At 61.8% G+C, this 22527-nt stretch overlaps 2 protein-coding genes across 4 annotated transcripts in view; both read left to right on the forward strand.

Annotated features, from left to right (window-relative positions):
* Positions 1-18: 18 nt before the first annotated feature.
* On the forward strand, positions 19-15778 carry CYTH1 (cytohesin 1). 3 transcript variants are annotated; one of them, XM_066200268.1, is made up of 13 exons: positions 19-84; positions 8579-8661; positions 9390-9454; positions 10137-10203; positions 10366-10484; positions 10782-10862; positions 10954-11066; positions 11137-11285; positions 11381-11493; positions 13829-13907; positions 14006-14077; positions 14405-14559; positions 14775-15778. In XM_066200268.1, exons 1-13 carry the CDS (start codon positions 57-59, stop codon positions 14851-14853), a joined length of 1203 nt encoding a protein of 400 aa, XP_066056365.1. In that variant the 5' UTR covers positions 19-56; the 3' UTR covers positions 14854-15778. The 3 variants fall into 3 exon arrangements, with proteins under 3 accessions (XP_066056365.1, XP_066056364.1, XP_066056366.1); XM_066200267.1 differs by lacking the exon at positions 19-84 and adding an exon at positions 3584-3970 and having other exon boundaries at positions 11381-11492; positions 13831-13907; XM_066200269.1 differs by lacking the exon at positions 19-84 and adding an exon at positions 5678-6161 and having other exon boundaries at positions 11381-11492; positions 13831-13907.
* Positions 15779-16861: 1083 nt separating this feature from the next.
* The window catches only part of DNAH17 (dynein axonemal heavy chain 17), a 32124-nt gene continuing 26458 nt past the window's right edge, over positions 16862-22527 (forward strand). Inside the window, exons 1-16 of the mRNA XM_066200196.1 lie at positions 16862-17206; positions 17900-18093; positions 18375-18567; positions 18659-18758; positions 18839-18924; positions 19063-19188; positions 19440-19595; positions 19672-19755; positions 20101-20268; positions 20525-20641; positions 20749-21017; positions 21135-21330; positions 21452-21598; positions 21847-21955; positions 22076-22179; positions 22284-22424. Coding sequence (XP_066056293.1) covers positions 16862-17206; positions 17900-18093; positions 18375-18567; positions 18659-18758; positions 18839-18924; positions 19063-19188; positions 19440-19595; positions 19672-19755; positions 20101-20268; positions 20525-20641; positions 20749-21017; positions 21135-21330; positions 21452-21598; positions 21847-21955; positions 22076-22179; positions 22284-22424 — 2535 coding nt within the window. The remainder of the gene's footprint in view (positions 17207-17899; positions 18094-18374; positions 18568-18658; positions 18759-18838; positions 18925-19062; positions 19189-19439; positions 19596-19671; positions 19756-20100; positions 20269-20524; positions 20642-20748; positions 21018-21134; positions 21331-21451; positions 21599-21846; positions 21956-22075; positions 22180-22283; positions 22425-22527) is intronic.

Consider the following 22527-nt stretch of genomic DNA (forward strand, 5'->3'; position numbering starts at 1 on the left):
CCGTGGCGGCTGCGGCGCGCTCGTCACGCGGGCGGGGCCGGAGCGGCGGCGGCGGGATGGAGGAGGAGGAGGGCGGCGGCTGCGGTCAGTGCGGGCCGGGGGTGGGCGGGGGGCTCTGGGACACCCACCTGGCCCGGGACGAGGTGCCGGGGTAGTCCGTGGTCCCCGGTGGGCGGCGGCGCCTCTCCCGGGCGGGGCGCGTTTGGGCCGGGCCGCTCCCAGGTGCAGGACCGGGGGCGGCGGCTCCGGGACGGGCGGGGATTTGGCGGCGCCGGGACCTAAGCCCGCAAGTGACAGAGCGGCCGCGGCCTTGGCGGTGGCGGAGGAGGAAGCGCCGGGAGGAACTGGCACCTGGTGCCCGCCGCCAGCGCGGGGAGGCTGCGGGGCCGCCCCGCCTGGGCCCGCGGAGCGCCGGCACTGCCGCGGGAGCTCCGTGACCCGCCGCCCGCACGACGGCTCCTTCCGTCGGCCGCTGGCACTTTGCTCAGCTGCTCCCACGGCCCTGCCGAGTCCCGGCCCCGCAGAGCGCAGGGCAGGTTCGCCTCGATGGCGCCTGCTGGATGTCACAACCCCCCCGGTTCGGGAGCTCCCGGCGTGTGCCCTGGACCCGCTCCCAGCGCGGGCCACGCTGGCTCAGGGGTTGCAAGGTCTCCCCTCTCATACCCGTGCGTTTTCCTCCCGCTTCCTTCTGCCCTCCGTGCCCGCAGAGCGTTCCCTCCCGGTGCTGAGGACCGGGACTGGGCAGGGAGACCCTGCTTGTGCCTGGTCTCTCCCAGACAGGTTCCTGTGTGTCAGCAGGTGGTTTTGCGTTGAGCAGAGACTTTGCTGAGGGGAGACTGGAGTCTGGGTGAGACCTGAGGCTGTGGCCCCAGTGCTGGAGCCGTGCTGGTGACCGTTCTTCTGGGAGCAGCTGATGCCAGCGAAGTGCCACTGCCGGCAGTGCTGGTCCACGGGCCGGTTTCCTGCCCAGCTGTGCGACACAGCCGATTAGGAGCTGCTGTCCCACCCCAGAAGTGACTGTGCTTGCCTGCGAGGACTTCACTGTGTAAGATAAGGAAGGTGCCAGCGGCTGCGGCCTGGCTCGGGTGTTGTCAGATACAACCCATTAGCAGGAGAGCGCTGTGGGGAGCGGTTCTGCCAGCAGCTTCCCGGAATCACCTGGAAGACATCCCGGGTCATGTCTCAGCATTAGAAATGTCCTGCTCATCCTGCCGCAGGGGACACAGGGAGTGCACAGCCACCTCCAACCCCCTCCACCGTCCCTGTGCTGGGGGCAGCACAACTCACTGCTGCCCTGAAGCCCTTAAGCTGAGTTGGTTTAGCCAAGAACATTCTGCCGAGGCTGTAGCGTGGTGGGAGCCGATGGGGAGTCTCTTTCTGGTGGGATTGTGCTGACGCCAGTGTCTGCCCCACGGCTCACGGCGTCTCTTCAGCCGTCTGCCTCAGCAGAGAGCAAATCCCAGGGTGAGCAGCTGGCAGCACAGATGTGTGCTCCCCCTGCTCCTGCCAGGGTGTGGGGCTGCACTCCCACCCCCTTCCCAGCATCTCCCCGTGGGGACAGCAGCAAGACTGAGCCCATCCCAGCCCCGAACTGACCGAGAGCAGTGGTGTGGGTCAAACGCCTCTGGACTGTGGGGAAGAGGTATCCTGGTGGGAACCGTCCTGGCTGCTCCTGCCTTGCCGACCTGCAGCACTGGTGAGAGGATGTGGGGAGCACGGTCCTGTCCTAGCACTGTGTCCTGAGCTGGGCCTCATCACGGCTCAGACCTGGCCCCAGGGAGAGGGGGATTGGGCAGTGCTGGTAATCCCGCTGCACCCAAGGGATTACCGCTCACTCCGGCCTGGGGATTAAGGGATTTCTCTAAGCAGGGTTGATGCAGCCTCCAGCAAAGCAGCTTGTGCTGGGGGGCCTCGCTGTCTGGGATGGGATGGGTCTGTGATGGCAGGGTGGGCTGTGGAAGGTGTGAGGGATCCCCAAAGGAGGGTGGGCTGCCGGGTCTGCAGCAGGCTGGCTGAGGGATTGCTCACCCAGGTAGTCCCTGCCCTTCTCACCACCAGCCTGCAAAGTCCTGTTTTGTCAGTGGGTGCTGGCAGCCCTTTGGCACAGGTTTAGCTGTTTTGGAAGCATCCTGGGACCACGGCATGTCCCTGGGCAACAGAACACTGCTGGGGGAGCTGCTGCTGATACCCCAGCCCCTTCCCTAGCACAGTGTGGGGTCAGCCTGGGCAAGTTGCTGGGCCTGGCTCAGGGAGCAATGCTTCCACAGACCTCAGGGATGGACTCTCAGGTCAAAGGCAGAGAGACAGTGCTTGCTAGCAACAGGCTTGCAGAGCAGAGGCCTATGTCCAGTTCCTCTCCTGAGGTGTTTGGAGCAGAGAACAATGAGCCCTGCTTCTGACACTTGCAATCATGTCAGGACTGTAGCTATGGTTAGTAAACACCCCATCTCGCCTGGACAGGGTGCAAGGACTGAGCCAGACATCCAGGTCACTCTGTGTGGGAGATGCCACCTGGCCCTGCCTCATCCCAGTCACAGCACCCACGTGCCTGTGTCACACAGGGGTTTCTCCAGATGCCAGTCCAGGCCCAGGCAGGCGCTTGTACAGCACGTGCCCAGCTCAGCCTCCCCTGTGCCCCTGGCTCCCTTTGCCTGCCCTTTTGCCTCCTGGTGATGTGGCAACCACTGCTCTGGCCCCTGGGAAAGGGGAAGTGGTGTTGAAAACAGAAGGTCAGTCACATCAGCAGTGAGTGCCTGGCTATCCTCGCAGCCCTGTCAGCTGCACTTCTCCACTATCTCTCCTCCTCTCTGCAGTCACACTGCTTGTGGGATCAGGGACTGCTTCTGTCTGCCAGGGTGCCCTTCCCCACTGCCTGCCCTGTCTGGGTTCCTGCCTGCCCCGCTCAAGTTACTCCTGGCTCAGCGATCCCAGTGGATGCAGGGGCGGGTGAGCGGAGCTGTCGAGCTGCTCCTGCCCTGACAGGCCCTGGGGTTTGTTACTCATGGCCATGCCCTGTGCCCAAGATCACTCCTGCTTTGAGGAAAGGAGCTGTCAGTCCGGTTTGGGTTTGCTTAGTGCCTGTGGGGTTGAAGGGTGGGAGGATTGTGCATTTCCCCAGTCCACAGCTGTCCCTCAGCCTGGGATCCCAGGGCAAAACCTCTGGTTCCTGCTGCAGGAGCCCCCACACCCCAGGGCACAGCAGAGTGGGCAGTCCCTCTGGGGCATGACCAGGGCTTGGCGTCTGCTGGTGCTGGCACACAGGGTTGGCTGAGCCTGTCAGGCTGGGTCAGGGCTGGGACTCGGGCCCTGCGCCCCGGGAGCGGGGGCCGTGGTGGCACCCCCACGCTCGCACCGCCGCGCTTCTCTGGGTGCACCTTCCTTCATGCGGCGCTCGTTGCTATGCGACCGCCGGCTCCTGATGCTTAATGCTCTAATACGGAGGGATAAAACCACTAAAAATACCCCACTGCCGGCCCCCCGCGGGGGCAAGGGGGCTGCCGGGGGGCGGGCGGCCTGGGCAGGGGGGGCCGCTGGGAAGTTCCGAAACTCCTCGTCCTCTAAGTGGCTTTGAGCCGCCCGCTGGGGCTCCGGCGGTGGCACGGGCTGGTGTGCCGGTGCGGCGGGGATTGGCTGGGGCTGGCGCGTGGGCTCCTGCGGCTGGAGCTCCCCTACCAGAGCCAGCTCCAGCCAGAACTGGGAGCGCTCCGGCTCCCCTGCTTGCACCTTGCCCCACAGTACTGGGGAGCTGCCATTGGTCCTGGCTACCTGCCTAGTACTGGGGAGCCCACTGCTCGGCCACACGCACCTTTCTGGCCTCTGTCTGCTCCTGCCTGACCTCTGCCTGTCCCTGCCTTGCCCTCCCGGAGCTGGTGGCATCCTGCGTGGGACCCCCGCAGCATGGGGACAGTCAGCGAGCTCTGCGCCTCCAGTTTCCAGGCATTCCTCTGCCCCTCGGTGGCGGCCAAGGCAGGTAGGCACTGCGTGCCCCCCTCCCCTCCGTGCCGCGGGGTTCCCATCCCCCAGCAGACACAGCGGTGCCCATGGCTCCAGCTCCATATGGCTCTGGCTCCATATGGCTCCTGCTGAAAGCAGCACGGGGTGTCCTCGCTGTCCCACTGCCTCCTTCCTCTGCCGGCCTTCCCAAGCTCGGGCCTCTGCGAGCACTGAGCCCCTGTAGGATGGTCGGGCACCAGGCCACTCTCCTGGCATTGCCCTGCGCTGGAGCTGGTGCCGTGCTGGGACAGGGGTGTTCAGGAGCCAGGTGTGGTGGCTGGGAGGTCACAGGCAGAGCAGCATGACCATGGCATGTCCTGCCCCAGCCCCTCGTACCCTGGCCTGCCCTGGACAATGTGTGAGCGCTTGGTTACCTTCATCACAAGTGCCTGTGGCTACAGAGGGGAGGGTGGCACTCTCCAAAGGGAATTCTGTGTGGGCAAGCCCAGCTCCTGCCGTGCTGTGGGTGGTCAGCTGCCTGTGTGGCCTGCTGCTGTCTGCTGGTTCCTGCCCAGCTGTGGGACTGGGGGGCTGTGCAGTGGGACAGGGGGTTGCAGGACCTTCTCGGCCAGCCCTGTGGCTGAGCACCTGTAGGCTCTGCTCCTCTCAAGGCCTGGCACCATAAGCAGTGCTGAGAGCAGGTGAGATGCCTGCCTGGCTGCATTCCTTGCACATGCACAGTGTCTGTAGACGTGGCTGAGCTGGTGCTCACTCAGCCATGCTGGAGGCTGGGGGTCCATGCATGGGAATGTTGGAGCCTTGTGGGAGCAAAGTAGTGGCTGTGGGGGGTTCCTTGATGGCTCTGGGTCAGGAAAGCAGGATTAATGGGGTGATGGGCAGGGCTGCACAAAAGCAGGAGAGTGTCCTGAGCACAGGGTCCAGCAGCCTAGGAAGGGGAGCTTCCTGTCCCCAAACCCTCCTCTTGATGCTCCTCAGCTGTCGGTGGGGAAGGATGGGCCTGACGCAACCCAGGGTGTGCACATAGCCACAGTGAAAACAGGATGTGGTATGAGGAGACAGGCAGGATGTTTCTGGGGGCCCCACGGGACCCCACCAAGGGGCACAGTGGGTAGCAGCACCCGCAGCAGCACAAAGAGACCCTGGGCGCTCATCCCGTGGTCTGCCTGACCCCAGGGCTGTTGCCCCTCTGGTGTGGTACAGCGTGGGCCGGCAGCAGGGCTGGTTGCTGCTGTAGCTCAGGAGGCTGAAGAACACCCTAAGGCTTCTGAAGTCTACCCTCCCCTTAGTCCATAGCTGGCATTCTGGGTGCTGTGTCTCCATCTCGTGCTGCTGAGCAGGATTTAGCTGAGTCAAGGCAGTCAAAGCTGCTGCGGCCTCTCCAGGAGAGGAGAGGAGAGGGGATGGAGACAGGGATGTGCTGGGGCCGCTCCCACTGCAGGCACGGCCCCGCAGCGCCCGGACTCGCCATACAGAGGTCTTGCGCGGAGCAGTGGGGTCCCTACAGACATCCCATAGCAAGGGGGCAAGACAGTGGGGAACAACATCCCCTGGGGACTGGCACGACTCCTAGTCCTTCTCCTGATTCCGGTTCTTGTCCTAGCCAGCTGCGGGAGACGCTATGGAGCCTGCGGAAGGGAGCAGGCACCAGTGGTCCCCACGGCCAGCACAGGGCCTGGACCTGCAGTGGAGGCGACTGGCAGAGACGGGGGAGCTGCAGGGCTGGGGGTCTGCTGGCGTGTGGGGGCCCAGCTGGTGGAGGGGAAGGGAGGGGACCCCGGCGGTGCGCACCGAGCTCGAGATGTGCCGGGGCGAGTGTCCTGGCAGGCCCCGAGGAAGGAAGGGCTGGGCCAGCCCAGGGCCTGCCTGGCTGCTACCTCAGCACATCGCGTCCACCGGCCCCCAGCCAAGGAGGGGGAGCAGGGCCCTGGCGCCCCATTCCCAGGCAGCCGGGAGCACAGGAGTTAAGGTGCTGGCGGCTCTGGCTCACGGCGGCAGGAAAAGGGTGTTGCTGGTGCTGGCTGTCGGCGAGGCCGTGGTGACGCCCAGGAGGCCGCGGGGTTCAGTGGTACGGGGGCCCTGAGTCACGGCGGAAGCACCGGGGCTGCAGGTGCGCGCACCCGGCACGGCGGAGCCCCTGGCAGCCCGGGCGCGGCCGGCGGGGCCGGGGGAAGGCCCTGCCACGATGGTGCTCAGGGCCGAGGGCAACGGTGAGCCGGAACGGGGCGCGGGGGCCGGGTGAGGGTGGCCGGTGGCTCCGTGTCTGTCTGCCCCGCTCCCCTGCCGCCAGCCCTCGGGCAGCGCTGGGACACCGGGCGAGGCAAGCAGGGCCCTGTGCCGCGGGGCTTTGCTTTGGGCGAGGTGCGGAGCGGGGCCCGGTGAGCCCAGAGCCCGACAGATAGACAAATCCTGCTGGTGGTTCCTGCTGTGGGGAACCCCCGGCTTCCTGTGCTGGTGGGGAAACCTAACCATGCTGAGATCCTGCAGTGTGGTGGGTCTCTGTGCGACTTCTGTGCCAGGCTGAAGCAGGGGAAGTGTCTGTTGCAGCCTCCCGTCCCCCGGCACTGCTCTCTGCCTGCGGCCAGGCTCACTGGGGCTCTCCAGAGCAGCTGCTGTGCAGAGCCAGGGAAGGGTTAATGCCGCCTTCCTTCCCCAGAAAAGCTCCTGCGTCTGGGGTTTCTCTTCCTCTGGCTGCTGCTGACATGGCTGGGCTGCTTGTCACGAGTGCTCAGCCTCCACCGGGGAGGGACCTTCCGGGACTCTGGAGCAGCCCTGCCGTCCCTGCTGCCCTGCAGTCTCATCCTGCACCACGCCTATCCCGGGGAGCCCGGCTGGAACCCCTGCCGTCTCCCAGGTGGGCAGGAAGAGGCAGAGCTGAGGGCTTGCCTGAGGCCAGCTCCAGCCCTGGCATGAATTTGGCTTTCCCTGCGGCCGGGGCGGGCCGGGGGGTCTGGCGGCTGGACAAGAGGGTCCTGCAGCTAAGCAGGAGGTGGTACATGCAGCAGCTCAGGGATTTGGGGGTTTCTGTGTCTGATGAGAGGGTGTGATGCGGCTTATCCCTCCCGCTGTGAGCCTGGGCTTGCTGGGTGTCCTGGGGGCCTGGCAGTGGGGGGCTGGTGCCGCTGGGGCATGCGGAAGGTGCTGGGGTGCATCGACGCAGCTCTGGGACTGTATGTAACTTTTAACCTGGTGCCACGGGCCGACTTGTCTGGCTCAGGCTTCTTGACGTGGGAGACTGAAAGTATTGGGAAGTGTTGGCGTTGTGTCTGGGGGACGGTGTCGCAAGCCAGGGCGCCTCAGCCTTGGCAACAAGGAGATGTGAAGGAGGAAGCTCGTCAGACCCCAGAGCAGCGCTGGGGAAGTGCTGAGCTCAGAGATCTGGGGTGCAGGGTCACCGTCACCCCCAGAGCTCCCACTAAGGCAGCGGCAGCGCGTGGACAATCAATGTGCAGTTGAGGACAGTGCTGCTCCAAAGGCACATGGTGTCTTTGCCACTGGCATGGGGCAGTGACTGCGCAGGGGACGCTGGTGAGTCCAGGCTGGTGGCAGCCGTGGCTGTGTACATGGTGCACACGGGACCTCAGTGGGTCAGGGGGTAATGGGGCAGGGGAGGATGGTGACAGCCCTACAGACGCCTGTTCCCAGCACCCCAGGGTGGGAGGTGGGGGTGACACAAGAGCTGAGCTGGCAGATCCTGCTGCCACCTCCCTTGAGGACGGCGCTCTAGAGGGATGGTGATTTGGTGTCCTTGCAGGTGACCTTGGTGTAATGCACAGAACCCGCTGGCAGAGGTGGGAGACGGGAGCATAGTAGGAGGGCTGGGAGCCCTTTTGAAGGAGCGAGTGACCTTGGGGACTGACGGGAACAGGAGTGGGATACCTTGTCACCGTGAAGCAAGGAGGTTGTGTGCCAAGGAACACTAATAATGTTCCTGGATCAAGGGGACCATGTGGTGGCTCTGGACTTGAGCCTCAGACATGGTGTTAAAGAGGGGGTATCTGGCTCCCCAGGGTGACAGGAAGGTGTAGATGTCATGGTGTGCAGGTGAGGTCTGTCTGGAGGGTGCACCACTCCAGACTCTGACCCAGAATAGTGAATCCACTGTAGAGGGAGCTGCAAGGGTGGCCAGGAGCTGGTTTATGTTTGGGGCTGACTTGGTGCAGCAGAACGACCTTCAGGGCTGCAGGTCGGTGTGGAGCCTGTGCTGCAGGACACAGCAGAGCTGCCCAGCCATGGGGAGCAGAATGGGCACCCACACCAGCCTGGTTGGGGTAGAGCAGAATGAAATGGGACTGGGGGGTGGGGGGACAGCAGGGCCAGGGCTGGCGGAAGCAGTACTGGAAGTGGTCCAGGGGCCCATGTTGGTTCTCACTCTGTGGCAGCTGCCACAGTGTGAAGGAGCAGAGGCCCTGACCCTCAAATTCTTTTCATGCCACTGGTGCCACTTGGCCTCTGTGTGGGACTGGGGACACTGCTCACCAGCCCAGCTCTTGCTGCTACCCAGTACCTCCATGCCCTGCCTCCACCCAGGCCCACAGCTGCTGGCTGGGAGCAGAGCCTGGGCCAGGAGCCTGGTGGCCCTGATTCCCAGGACCACACATGCTGACCTGATTGTGTCTCTGCTCAGTGCCCAGTGACCTGACCCCAGAGGAGTGCCAGGAGCTGGAGAACATCCGCCGCCGAAAGCAGGAGCTGCTGGCTGACATACAGGTGTGATGCCAAGGAGCCCACACAGTCCCCCTGTCCCAGAGGCAGCAGTCTGGGTGGCAGGGGACAGTGTTCCCTGCCTGTATCACTGGCAGGGTCCCTGGAGCCCCATCCAGGATCCCTCATGCTGCTGCCCCACAGCTCTTCTTCGGAGGGGCACTGGGGACAGGGAGAGGGTCATACCACCTCATGTGATCCCAGGTGGCAGCCAGCCTGGCCCTGCCCTGCCAAAGCAGCCATGCCTTTTCCTGGACCCTGCAGAGCTCCAGGCTGTGCAGTTGAGCCAGTCTGTGCCAGCCCCTGCCTGGCACGGGCAGGGACCATGTCTCTGGACCAGGCCACTGCCCTGGCAAGTGCCTGTGAGGTCGGGGCTCATCTGGGACACTGTCAGTAGAGTCCTGATTAAGGCAGCAGAGGCTAATTACTGCCATATGCTGGGCATGATCTGAAGGGATTAGGGGTAATTTCGTTAACCTCCGAATCTCTTCCTTCCTGCATGCTGGGAGCGTGGCAGTGCTGCAGGGATTAGCAGCGGGGGGCAGCCCGCCCCACTGCCAGTGCCCTCTGAGCTGCTTCAGCCCCTGGGCAGCACCTGGGGGTGGGGGGAAGAAGGGAGGGAAGGAAGGAGGGGCTGTGGGGCCTCTTGGGGGAATGGGGCTGTCTCCAGGGCTGGGGGCTGGAGGGTTTGTGGGGGAGGCACGTCCTTGTCTCAGTGCCCCCTCTTCCCACAGCGCCTGAAGGATGAGATAGCAGAAGTGACGAATGAGATTGAGAACCTGGGCTCCACGGAGGAGAGGTGAGTCCCCAGCACCATGGAGCCCGCCCGGGCTTGCTTACACTGTGCAGGAGCTGAGGGCAGCTGAGCCCTGGCCCACGATTGCTGGTGTGAGGAGCTTTCCCAGGCACTCTGAGCTCCTGGGAGCAGGACACCAGGCAGATCTGCTGCTCCCAGGTCTATTTTTCCAAGCCCCAGCCCCTCTGTCTGGCCACAGCCACTGGCGGGCTTTGTTATTGTGAGCTGGTGCAGCCAGTGCCAGCCAGGATTAGGGGGGTCCCGGCAGCCGGTGGGAGCCGACTCCCAGCATCATTCCCAATTACCCACTGGGGCATGAAGACTGTCTGTCCCCTTCTGCCAGCCCCACTCTCTCCCCAGAGCCCTGCCACAGCCAGCTTGCCCAAGCCTCCCCGTGTCTGGGTGACCTGACAGGTGCTGTGCCTGCACCCCCTCTGCTCAGGGTGACCCCAAGGACGCGGTGCAGCAGCTCCTCTCTGTTCAGGGCCTGGCAGGCCAAGAGCAGCCCCAGGCCATGGTGTGGGGCAGACACCGAGCAGTGTGTTGGCTTTGCTCTGTGTGGGTCCAGCTTGGGGCCCTGGGTCCCCTTGGTCCAGGCTGACTCTCCCCACAGTGCGCTGCCCCAGGGGCTGCACAGAGGCAGTGGGGGCCTGCCACGTGCTCAGAGCTGCTTCATGCCTTGCAGGAAGAACATGCAGAGGAACAAGCAGGTGGCCATGGGCAGGAAGAAGTTCAACATGGATCCCAAGAAGGTACTGTGGGATGGGGAGCAGGGCTGGTTACCTGTCTCTGGGAGTGTGCACAGCTCTACCACCTCCCAGTCCAGGTTCCTGGAGCTGGGCAGAGCCAGCAGCCAGAGCAGAGGCTGGCAGGGGCAGCCACAGACCCTCAAGTATCTCTCTTCACCCCTCCAGGGCATCCAGTTCCTGATTGAGAACGACCTGCTGAAGAACACATGCGAGGACATTGCTCAGTTCCTGTACAAGGGAGAGGGCCTCAACAAGACAGCCATCGGGGACTACCTGGGCGAGAGGTGCACTGGGCTCGGGTTTCCTAGGGGTGTTCTGGGCTCCTGCCCCCTGAGAGGTGGGACACTGCAGCTCTGAGCTCACAGGACAACTGACTGGGGGTACCTGGGGCGCTGGGAATATTTAGTTCATGGCTGGCACTTGCAAGTGGCTAATTTGTGCAGATCAGAGCAGGGGGTAGCTGCAGCTTTCCCCCATGAATGAATGAATAGAGTCTGGAGAAGGGCAGGGATAGTGCAGCCACTTAGTAGTCACAGGATTGCTGATCATGCATCCCTCGTGCTCTGGCTTTGTTCCCACAGGGATGAGTTCAACATCCAAGTCCTGCATGCCTTTGTGGAGCTGCATGAATTCACCGACCTCAACCTTGTGCAGGCCCTGCGGTTAGTAAGGGGCTGGGAGCTAAGCGTGGCCCTTGAGGGTGGTGGGGACCATGGAGCCCCCCAAATCAGCACCACAACTGGCTCTCCACAGGCAGTTCCTGTGGAGCTTCCGGCTGCCAGGGGAGGCACAGAAGATTGACCGGATGATGGAGGCCTTTGCCCAGCGGTACTGCCAGTGTAACCCTGGTGTCTTCCAGTCCACAGGTGAGTGCCTGTCCCACACGGTCTCCCTGGCATCCTGCCCCACAGCTGACTTTCCCCTCTGCCCCTGCAGACACCTGCTACGTGCTGTCCTTCGCCATCATCATGCTGAACACGAGCCTGCACAATCCCAACGTGAAGGACAAGCCCACGGCAGAGCGGTTCATCGCCATGAACCGCGGCATCAATGACGGGGGAGACCTGCCTGAGGAGCTGCTCCAGGTGAGGCCCTGGGCCAGGCTGCAAAGCTGGCCCAGAGCAGGGCCCACCACAGGGCTCCAGGGCAAAGCAGAGCTGATTCCATGTCATTGTACCAGAATCTGTATGAGAGCATCAAGAATGAGCCCTTCAAAATCCCTGAGGACGATGGCAATGACCTCACCCACACCTTCTTCAACCCTGACCGGGAGGGCTGGCTCCTGAAGCTCGGTGAGTGCCTGCAGCAAGGGAGGGCAGGATGTCGCCAGGGTGCAATGCCCCTGGGCTTCCCACATTTCTCCTTCTGGCCTGGCTCTGCAGAGCATGAGGAGGCTGCAGAGACAGGCACAGCCTTCACAGGAGAGGCATCTGTACATCCAGCCCTCCATCTTGGCTGGGCAGCAGGAGCAGACTCAGAGCTGATGAGGCTCTGCAGAGCAGCTGGGTGGGTGTCCTGGGGGATTCTGCCTCTAGGCTGGGCAAGCCCCTGGGGTGCAGAGCTGCTACCAGGGTCTGGTGTCAGAGCACAGAGACCTCAAGGCCCCTCAGGTCACCGAGCCACAGCAGGATGTGTTGGAGCAGGCCCCCGGGAGCAAGCAGCGAGCTGCCCCAGGCTGCGTGCGCCGCCCTCCATACCACAGACAAGCCCCTGCCTCACCTTCCCACAGCATTATCACCTCCGCATCCCGGCTCCACATGCAGGCAGCATGCATGGCATCCCTGCTGCACCGCCCGGCTCCACAGCCGGAGCCCTCCGCGCCCTGGCTCCTGTGGCTTCTCTTCTTGGCACCTCTGGGGAATCCTCTGCCTGGGTTTAGTGAGGGGGAATGGGTGTCGGCAGGATCAGGGTCCAGTGGGGCGTTTCCCCAGGGTTCTGGCTGGGCTCAGAACTCCTGATACATGGCCAGTCCCTTGGGAGGGGAGAGCAAGAGCTGGCTGCTCCCTGCCCTGGGGTGGGGGGACACAGGGCAGCCCCAGGCTCTCCCGTGCCTGACTGAAGGGACCTGCGCACCCGGGTTCAGGTTGGCACCACCAGTGGGGTGGCGGAGAGGCAGCAAAGTGGCCACAGACCCCAGCTGTCTTGGGGGGCAGGGAAGGACGCTGCTGGTCAGCCATGGGGTGGAGGGAGCCAGGCCCTGTCCCCAGCAGCCAAGGAGCCCCATCCCACAGAGCCACAGTGAGCCAGGGCAGTCAAGCCCCCACGGCCCTGCCGCTGGCCCAGCCCCTCACAGCTTCCCTGCTGCAGCCCAGCCCCACTGACCCGCAGGGCAAGGGGGGGGCTTTGGGGTTCCTCTTTTTATTTTTTTCCCTTTTTTTTTTTTTTAATTTTCTTTTCTCCCTCATTTATATGTTTCCATGATTTTGGCTCTTCCTTTCCTTGCCCCCAACTCCAGGAGGTACGTACCCCTCTTCCCTGCTCTGCTCACACTGCTGGGGCTTCGTTTCCTTTGCGTTTTTAATTGCTGGTGATGAGTCTCATTTGCTGCTGCTGTTGCTGCTAACCCCACACGCCCGGGGACCTCGCCTGCTGCAGGACAGCCCCTCTCCATCTCCAGGCAGGGATGTGGGGTGCCGGCCCTGCCAATGCCACACCTTCCCCAAGGCCTGCAGCCTCCTCTGCCAGCCCGGGGGAGGACAGGGCCACAGTGGCACCTTGCCACCTGCCCAGCTGTGCATCGCCATGTCTGCAGACAGCTCAGCCTGGCCAATGGCTCTTTGCCTCCGGTGACACAAGGGATGGGGCAGGTTTGGGGTCTCCATGGGAGGGGCCCCAGCCTGTGCACGGGTGGCTAGGGCATGCCAAGTGGCTGGAGCTGGATGGGAGCAAGAAGGATCTGTCTGCGTGGTGCCCTGTGCTGTGCTAAGGGCTCACAGCATGAGGCACTAGCACTGCTCCAATGCCTGCACCCCAAGGTGTCAGGGAGCACTGGTGCTGGCCCTCAGAACTGCTCTGGGACAGTGACAGGGGTGGGCTGCCAGCTGGCACAGGGGAGCAGGGGCTACAAGGCCTTCCTGACAGGGGAGGGAGATGAGCAGGACCCCCAGTGTACACTGTGGCTCCTTGTTTCCATGCTGGATCCAGCCTGCAAGGGTGGGTGCTCGTCCCGCATTCAGCACTGCTGCAATGGCTGTGGTGGAGGGGAGCTGGGTCCGGGGGGGGGGGGCAGGGCCTGTGCCCAGGGACCAGCTTCTCCCACTGTGCTGGCAGCTGTGGAGCACAGCCGCGGCTTTGGGTCCTGCCTTGCTCGGGGTCCAGGACCAATGGGACCATGGACAGTGCGGATGGAACATCCCTGTGTCCTCCCAGGGAGCTGCGTGGCCGCAGTTTCCTCCGGCCGTGCCGAGTCTGTGTGTGGGTGGGAACGGTCAGCCCTCCGAGCCCAGCAGTCCCGCCATCGCCTCCATCCTCATCCGTGCGCTTCCTGCTCTGGCTCGGTGCGGTGTGCGCTGCCTGCTGCTGCTGCCCGCCGCTGCCTGGCTCTGCTTGGCTCTGTGTGTGCTGCTGGAGCCTCTGTGTGCCCGGCCCTGCTCTGCAGGGCTGTGCCCGACTGTCCCCCTCTGCTCCCAGGAGGCAGGGTGAAGACGTGGAAGCGGCGCTGGTTCATCCTGACTGACAACTGCCTTTACTACTTCGAGTACACAACGGTGAGTGGGCTCGGTGCAGGGTGAGCTGAGCTGGGGTGGGGAAGGGGCTGGACTGGGGGTGTCCACCCCACAGCTAAACCTCTGTTTGGCCACACCAGGATAAGGAGCCCCGTGGCATCATCCCCCTGGAGAACCTGAGCATCCGTGAGGTGGAGGACTCAAAGAAACCCGTGAGTGCTGCAGCAGCGTCCTCTGGGGTTTGGGGGCAGCTTTGGCTTGGGCAGGAAAAGCTGAGAGGTGTTGCAGCACCCTGAGATGTCCCCAGGAGAGGCAGGGGGCCCTAGAGCAGTCACTGCCTTTACCATCAAAGTGGCTGAGTGCAGACCTGGGGCTGATCACCACAGGGGCACATGCAGGGAGTGACAATCAGCGTGTGTCTGTCCCTTTCTGCCATGCTGGAGTGGCTGTGCCAGGGGGGTGTTGCTCTGCTTTTTCCCTCCCAGTCTGGGGTCCCCTTTGGAAGTGGGGGCTGTCTCTGAGTGGTCTCTCCCTTCCAGAACTGCTTTGAGCTCTACATCCCTGACAACAAGGACCAGGTGATCAAGGCCTGCAAGACAGAGGCAGATGGGCGTGTGGTGGAGGGAAACCACACCGTGTATCGCATCTCTGCCCCCACGCCTGAGGAGAAGGAGGAGTGGATCAAGTGCATCAAGTGAGTGCTTGGAGGAGCATGTGGGCGCTGGGCAGGGGCACAGCAGGAACCTGCCTGCTGTCCTCAAAGAGGACAGTGCTTCCCAGGGCATCCTGCAAGGATGCGGGAAGAAAACTTCCTCAGGGATGTAAAGGGACCTGCCCAAGGCCAAGCCAGGCAGGTCACACCCATCCCTGCAGCAGTTTGGCCTGACCCAGCCCCTGTTCTCCTGCCAGGGCAGCCATCAGCCGGGACCCCTTCTACGAGATGCTGGCTGCCAGGAAGAAGAAGGTCTCCTCCACCAAGAGGCACTAGCAGCCAGACTGGCCCTGTGAGGCCAGTGTGCCCCTGTAGCAGCGCAAGTGTCCCCCCGTCATGGGGGCATGTGGGTGGGGGCCACGCTGCAGGCTGGCCCTCGAGGCCCAGGGCCCAGCTTCAGCTTAGCCATTTCTTTACTGTGGGGGGAGGGAAGGGGCACGGGCATCTCAGTGACTCTGGCCCCCCATCACTGCCTCATCGCCGGACAGCATCTTCACAGGCTCAAGCTGGAACACAGCACCCCTGTGCACCCCTGGGAGCCCTGGCCTCAGCACCGCAGCCACCCTCCCTGCCTCTGACCCCCAGGAAGCGTGTGCCCACATGGCACTGGATCCCCCCAGCACCCATGTTCAGATGTTCTTGGGGTGTTCCGTCAGGAAGGGGAGCAGCTGTTGGTGGCAGCTGGTGGTTTTGGGGTGCCACAGGTGCAGGGTGTCAGCCCCAGGGGGGCCCTGCATAGATACAGCTCCCAGCCCTCGTTGTAGCGGGCCTGGGTCTGTCCTAGGCGTCCCCACGCTGCTGCCTTGGACCCTCCCAGCCACCCCCTGCACTGGAATGGTCCCCACAGACACAGGAGGGACAAAGAGCAGGGACTGTCCACAGCTGGAGCCTGCCCTCGGGATGGCTGCTGGTGGGGATCTCTGCCTCACAGTCACCTGTGTCTTGTCCTGTCCCCATCCCCACGCACGGTCTGGAGGTGCCTGGATCAGTATTATTTATCAGAGGTGTAAATACTCCTGTATAGTTTTCTCCTTGTAGATTATTTTGTATGTGGGTGGTTCAGTGCAGAGGCCTCGCAGAGTGGGACGGGGGGGGCAGGATTTTTTATTCTAACCTCTTTTTTTTTTTTTTTTTTTAATTTGCCATGGCCTTGTAAACTAGTGCTGAAGATCAGCAACAAATAAATACTTGCACCACGCTTCTCTTGACCTCCTGTGCTCTGTGCAGTTTGAGGTGGGCAGGAGTCCCCTGGCACTGTCAGCCCTTGTCCTGTGCCTAACCTTGGGCTGGGCTCATTCTCCTCCCAGTCTGAGGGCTTGATGTGCTGGGAGTGTTTGTGAGCCTTGTGCCTTCAGCAGCTGCCCCTGGCCACCAGGCCAGTGCCTGGGGTACCTCACTGCAGAACCCAGCGTGGCTGTTCCAGGCTGGGACAACTCTTGGTCCTGCATCCTGAAGGCACCAAGCTTGGCTGGGCAGGGGCCTGGTTACCCACTGCAGTGGCTGGGACAGTGGGCGTGTGGGATACCGTGATCTGCAGTGGGACTGGAGGATTCATACCCAGCTGCAACCAGGTGTGAATGGGATCGAAGCCAAGTTGGGACTGAGGGCAAGCTGGGAGCGCCAAGCCTGTGCCAGCTGTGTTGGTGCCATCAGGGCTGGAGGAGGGGTTGTCCAGTCATACATGCTTGTGCCACTGGGGCGATCTGCCAGACCAGTCCCCCCTACTGCAGTCCCTGCCCATCCTGTGCCTCGTGGCCTTTGGCACTGCAGCCTGGGTCTGGCCAGGGTGGGCAAACAGCACTTGCTGAGGGATGGGGACAGTGTGGGGTGTGGAGGGGGAAGAGCAGCCCTGCAGTTGGGCTGGTGCCCGTTGGGCTGGTGCCTGGGTCGGTTGGGGCACAGACTGTCGGTTGAACTGCTAACAGTGCCTGGAGGCTGTTAGAGAGTTGAGGAGTGTGACAGAGAAGTAGAGAGACAGGTAAGATTCAGGTGAGCCAGGGTAGAGATAGGGCCAGGCAGGGATGGAGCAGGTCAGAGGGTGACAGGGCCGGGTGGTGATGGACAGGCAGTGGTGGGGTAGGCTTGTGGCCACTGGGACCAGGCAGGGATGGGACTGGCAGCTTCCCCTAAGACAGCATGTGCAGAGGGAAGGCTGAGGGCAGTGGAGGGGTGGGCTGGGCAGTGTCAGGAGGTCAGGGTGTGGGGTCTGCACAGCCCCTGGCTGAGTGGGGTTTTTCCCACTGGACCCCCCCAGGGAGCTGCAGCCAGGCCCGGTGCTGGCACGATGTCAGAGTCACAGGATGAGAGGTTAGACCTCCTCGAGAGCTTGGCCACGGCTCTGCTGCGCGTCCAGCCGGACAGGTGGGCCAAGTTTGTGGCCAGTGAGGAGACTTCAGTCATGCTGGACAAGTTCTTCAAGCAGCCAGAAATGCTGGAGCTGGTGCTGGGGATGAACCCTGCTGGGCAGATCCTGCCCACTACCTGCTTCCCACCCGCCCTAAAGGGCAAAGGAATATACTGTGTGAAGAAGAAGGGGGAGAACATCACCGGGGAGAACTGTCGGACTGGTCTGCTGGTAGGAGACATCGGCTCCTCACCCGTGGAGCAGCTCATCACCGTGCTGCAGGAGGTGGGTTGCCCATGCAGGCACAGGCTTGGGGCGAGCAGGGCGAGCTGAGCTCCCTGGGTACACTGGGACCCCTGCTGTGGGCTGCTCTAGCCAAATTTCCAGGTGGGCTCCAAAATAAACTAAAATTCACGGAAGAAAAGGCCCTTACCCTGACCTTGCAGTGGCTCCCATCCTATGTTGAACAAGTCCCACAGGGGCAAGAGCTGGGTGAAGGTCACCAAACTGGTTTTCTTCTGGCCCCAACTGGATCACTTCCTCCCTGCAATTTTAGAAACCCATAATAATGCCCACTTACCTCTACCCTGCAGCTGGGAAATGTCTAAGTGAATTTCTCTCAAACTTCCCATAAATATTCCTGCTGCCAGTCCAGAGCACCCAAAAGCTGCATCAGCTCCAGGAGGCCCCAGTATTCCCCCTCACTCCTGGGGGCTTTTGCTCGTTGTCAGCCCCTGACTTTGCCAGATGCATTCACTGTGCCACTTCCAGCACTCCCCAGGCCATGAGAGCTGGAAACCCAGAGCAAGGGGCCTTTTGGTCACACTGGTGAGACAATTATCAGCAAAACCCATCTGTGGCCAACAGAGTGACTGTGCTGGGACTGTGCCGCAATGGGCAGTGAGGGAACACTGGGGTGTCCACTGCCCTGCATACAGGAGGTCATGACCAAGTGCCTGACCTAGCCCTGTCCCACAGGTTGTGGCCCCTCTACTCCTGAGCGAGGATGAGGGGGTGGGCTGGCCTGAGATTGTGATGGAGGACGTCGTGCAGCAGACTCACTGGCTGCAGAACAAGATGTTTGTGATGAGTGGGAAGATACAAGGAAAGCCACTTCTCCCACTGCCTGAGCACCTGGTCAGCTGGGATGACTCAGGCGCCGCCCTGGACTGGTGGGTGCTGCTGGCACCACTTGGTGTCAGAAAAGCCTGGCAGGGGCCCAGGACAGCATAAATAGCTTGGGGAGGGATGGCAGCTGGGACACTGGGTCAGTCCCTACACAGCCCTGGGCACAGCCATCCCCTGCAGCAGACAATGTCTGAGGGGTTCATGCCAGGCATCTGCACCAGCAGAGATGGCCACAAGTAGGCATGACGGGCTTCCCTAGGGCTGTTTGGGGTTCCCCCTGGGGCAGTTCAGGGCTCCCAGGGGACATAACCCATCTGCCTTTCAGCCTGGTGGGGCCCGTAGATTGTACAGTGCTGCACTCCATCGAGACCATCGTCATCGAGTGGTTCCAGCAGGTTGAAGAGATCTTTAGCCAGGACCCAGCACAGCAACTGCTGGAGGGGCTGCACCCCCTGCCCAGGGTGGAGTTTGATTTCTGGCAGAACAGGATGACCAATTTGGAGTGCATCAATGAGCAGGTACTGTCCCACCCATGGTGGCCACATGTCCTCATGCTGAGCCCCTCATGCTGAGCCACCCATGCTGATCCTGACGCCTCTTCCCTGCCAGCTGAACTCACCCCAAGTGACAGTGCTGTCCAAAACGCTGGAGAAGGCTGACAGCTGCTACTGGCCATCGCTGCAGAACATGTTCAGGGGCGTCCGTGGTGGTGAGGTCCCATGACATGGTGGTGGCGGCTGCATCCAACAATGTGTCCTCATCCCAACACAGATTTTCTCCATGTCCTAGGTCTGGAAGAAGCCAGTGATGTCAGCCTCTACCTGCAACCACTGCAGGCACTGCTGGAGGAGATGGAGCAAGCAGATTACTCCCAGGTAAGTGATATGTGGCAAAATAACCAGACACAGCCTGATGGCCTCATCTGTGCAGCAGCAGAGCCCGAGAGGCTTCAGGGGGGACACCTCCCCCCGGCTCTGCCACAGCCCCACACTGACATGGCTCTGCTCCCACAGCTGCAGCCCTTTGTGCCCAAGGTGCTCTGCACTGTCTGCCTGCTCCGGGCTCACTGCGTGCACTACCACTCGCCTGCCAACATAACCCGTATCCTGCAGGAGATCTGCAACTTCTTCATCAGCCTGGTACAGCCCCAGGGCCAGCACTGCCCCACCCCTGTCCCCTCCGGTTGCCTCTCTGGGGCAGATGTGGAGAGTCCAGTCATGGCGATGCAGAGACATCCCAGACAAGGGAACAGCAGAGTTCCCCATAAGGCTGGGGAGAGTCTGGGGCAGGCACGGGCTGAAAGCAACCACCAGCAAGTCTGTGGGGGTGAAAGGGGCAGGAGGAGCCTCCACATCCTCCTGACAGTGGCCCCTGCCTGTGTCTGTCCCAGACCTTTAAATTCCTGAACCCAGAGGACATGCTGAAGGGGCTGCAAGGAGAATCCCAGGAGACTCTGGAAGGACTCAAATTAGCCATCTCCACCACAGAGAAATTCTTCCAGTCCTACAGCACTTACTGCTCTGACCTAATGCCAAAATTGTTCCCGGTGGGTACAGGGATGGTGCAGGAACATCTGACCCCTGCACACCAGCACCAGCCTGACAGCCCCTCTCCTCTGCCAGCATCAGCCACAGCTCTGGGAGTTTCCCCCCGTACAGATGTTTGGGAGGATGGATGCATTCTTGCACAGACTCAAAACCATCAAGGTGACAGCACAGCTTTCAGGGCACAGTGCCAGCCTCAGCCAGGCCTTCCCTGCCCTGGGGGTCCTGGGGTGGGAGTGGCACAGGGTAAACTCTGTGCAGCTTGGGGCGGGCTGGGGCTGCTGGCACAGTGGGACATCCCTGGGAGTCCACTGGCACCATTCCCCCCACAGTGTCCCCCCCAGCCCTGACCCGTTTGCCAGGACGGGCACACCCTAGCCAGGCTGGGGAGCACCCCTGTGCAGATGCTCCTCAGGACTGCTGAGCTGCCCTGTGCTGGTGCTGCAGCTCCTGCACCTGCAGCCTGGGACAGGGGAAGCCGAGTAAAAGGGGGTTTATGTTTGCCAGGAGCTGTTCCAGGTAGCCGTTGACTTTCAGAAACTGGAGAAGACAGTGCTGGGAGGGGTGAAAGGAAACTTCCTTGGGACCTGGGTGTTGCAGATCTCTGAGGAGGTCTGTGAAGCCACCAAAGCTTTTGCTGAATGCAAATATGATCCTTTGGATCCTGATGAAGAGGTGAGCAGATGCTGGAGTGGAAATGTAATGGATACTGGAATGGAGGTGTTAGCATTGGCTAAGTGAAAAGAAAAAAAATCTCTTGTGAGAAGATGCTGTCGAGGGACACATGGGACTGTCCCACAGCAGCACAGGGCTGGTTCTGGAGCAGGTCATGGGGCTCTGGACCCTCGGGGTTCCCCAAATCCTTCCTGAAGGATTTGGGAAGGAGGCACAGGGGCTGTTCCACTTTAAACATTTTTCCTCTCAATGGCAGGAATGGAACAGAGACTTTGCAGAGTTCCAGAAGAAGGTTGAGGATGCAAACAAGCAGCTGGCTGCCATCTTCTGCCAGGGTTTTGATGACTGTAACCACCTGCCAGCTGCTGTGAAGGTACCAGCTCTGCAGCCTGGCATGCACCTCCCACAGGAACTGGGGTCTTGCCCATCCTGGGACTGCTCCAGGGTGCAGGAACCAATGCCTGCCTCTCTCTCCTGCAGCTGGTGCACATGTTTGCCTCTGTGCTGGAGCGACCCCTGATCAGGGCTGAGGCTTCCCCCTGCTACTTGGCCCTGCTGGGAATGTTCGAGTCCGAACTGGAGTGTGTGAAGATGCTGTATGACACCCGGTTCATGTCCCCGCCGCCCGCCGGCGGGGCCCCAGCCATCCACAAGAACATGCCACCCGTGGCCGGGCAACTGAAGTGGTCTCTGGAGCTGCAGCAGCGGCTGGAGGGTTCACACAAGGACTTGTTGGCCATCAAGCACCCGTAGGTGCAGGTCCCCTGTCATCCCACAGGGACACGGGGCAGCAGTGGGGCAGGATCCAGCCTGGAGCGGGTCCCCTCCCATGTCCTGCTGCTACAGCTTTACTGTGGCTCTGACAGTGCCATGGTGAGTGCTGAGGCTGAGATGGTGTTCGCAAAGTACGAGGAAATGATGGGGCTGCTGCAGTCTTACAGCAAGAGGATCTACAAGGAATGGGCAAGCGGATCCGGCCGGGACTGCCACTTCAGCCTGGAGCAGCCCCTGCTCCAGAGAGACCCTGAGTCTGGCCTCCTCAGCATGAACTTGAGCAAAAAGGTCGGTGCTGGCACGGGCAGCACCAGCAGCCCCTCACCCAGGGCGAGCCCGCGGCCTCGGGGGCTGCCCGAGCTGCAGGAGGTGCTGCTAACGACCTCTCCCCGCCCGTGGTGTCTCGCAGCTCTCTGCCGTCCTGCGGGAGGTGAAGTACCTGAAGCTCCAGCAGCTGCAGGACATCCCAAGCAATGCTGAGAAACTCTTTGCCCAAAATGAGACTTTTCAACAGATAAGGGACATCTTGGATCTCATCGTGGGCTGGTACAATGAGGCAGGTTCTGAAGGGGAGACAACCCAGCTGCTTTTCCAGGCTGAAAGGGACTAGGGGGGGTTTGGGTACCACAGGCACATCACCTCAGGTCCCTGTCCATCCTGTGGCTAAGCCAAGCCGTGGCTGCTGCGGTCCACCTCCTGCCCCCCACTGCTGTGTTAGTAGGGTGGGGACCCTGTTCCTCAGTGCTCAGCAAGGACATGTTGACTCAGGTGAAGCAGCACTCACCTGTGGGTGTGTTGGCTCAGGTGAAGCAGCAGCTGATACCAGTGGAGCAGCCACTGCTGAAAAAGGAGCTGGAGGCCCTGGACACCTATCTGGCCAGTGCTGAGCAGTCTCTGTTCTGGAGCCATGAAGGTATGAACACCCACCTTGGCCATCCAAGGCTGGGGATCCTCCTGGTCCCCAGAACAAAGTGACTTCCCACTGCCCTGAGGCAGTCTTCACAATGTGCTCATGCTCCCATTTCCCTCTCAGGTGTCATGGAATGCATCCAGGAGACGCGGGACACCCTGCATGACCTGCACAGACGGGTCCGGAGAGCGAAGCTGAACCTACAGAGCATCACCCAGCTGATGGAGGTAATGTTTGCTGGCACTTCACAAGCACGACTTTCTGGGACACATCTAGCTAGGATTGCCCTTTCCCTGGCTCAGCAGAGCAGCTCCATCCTCTCTCCCAGTAGGACTGTTCAGCCACTCCCTTGTTTAGAAGAAAGGACAACAAGGAAACTGCTCTCCTGGACCTTGATGGGAAGGGTAATGCCTTAGCTCAACGCCGTGCTGTCATTGAGAGTACAAGTGAGAAGATCCAGGCGATGGTGAAGGTGAGACATGGCCCTGGAGCATTGGGTGGTTCACAGGGACGTGAGAAAGGACTTCAGGCAATGTCAGGAGCTTTTGCTGGGTGTTCACTGACAAACACTGGCT

Source organism: Chamaea fasciata, unplaced genomic scaffold (genome assembly GCF_029207755.1).
Source record: "Chamaea fasciata isolate MVZ Bird 193981 ecotype frontalis unplaced genomic scaffold, bChaFas1.0.hap1 SCAF_19, whole genome shotgun sequence".
Lineage (NCBI taxonomy): Eukaryota > Metazoa > Chordata > Aves > Passeriformes > Sylviidae > Chamaea > Chamaea fasciata.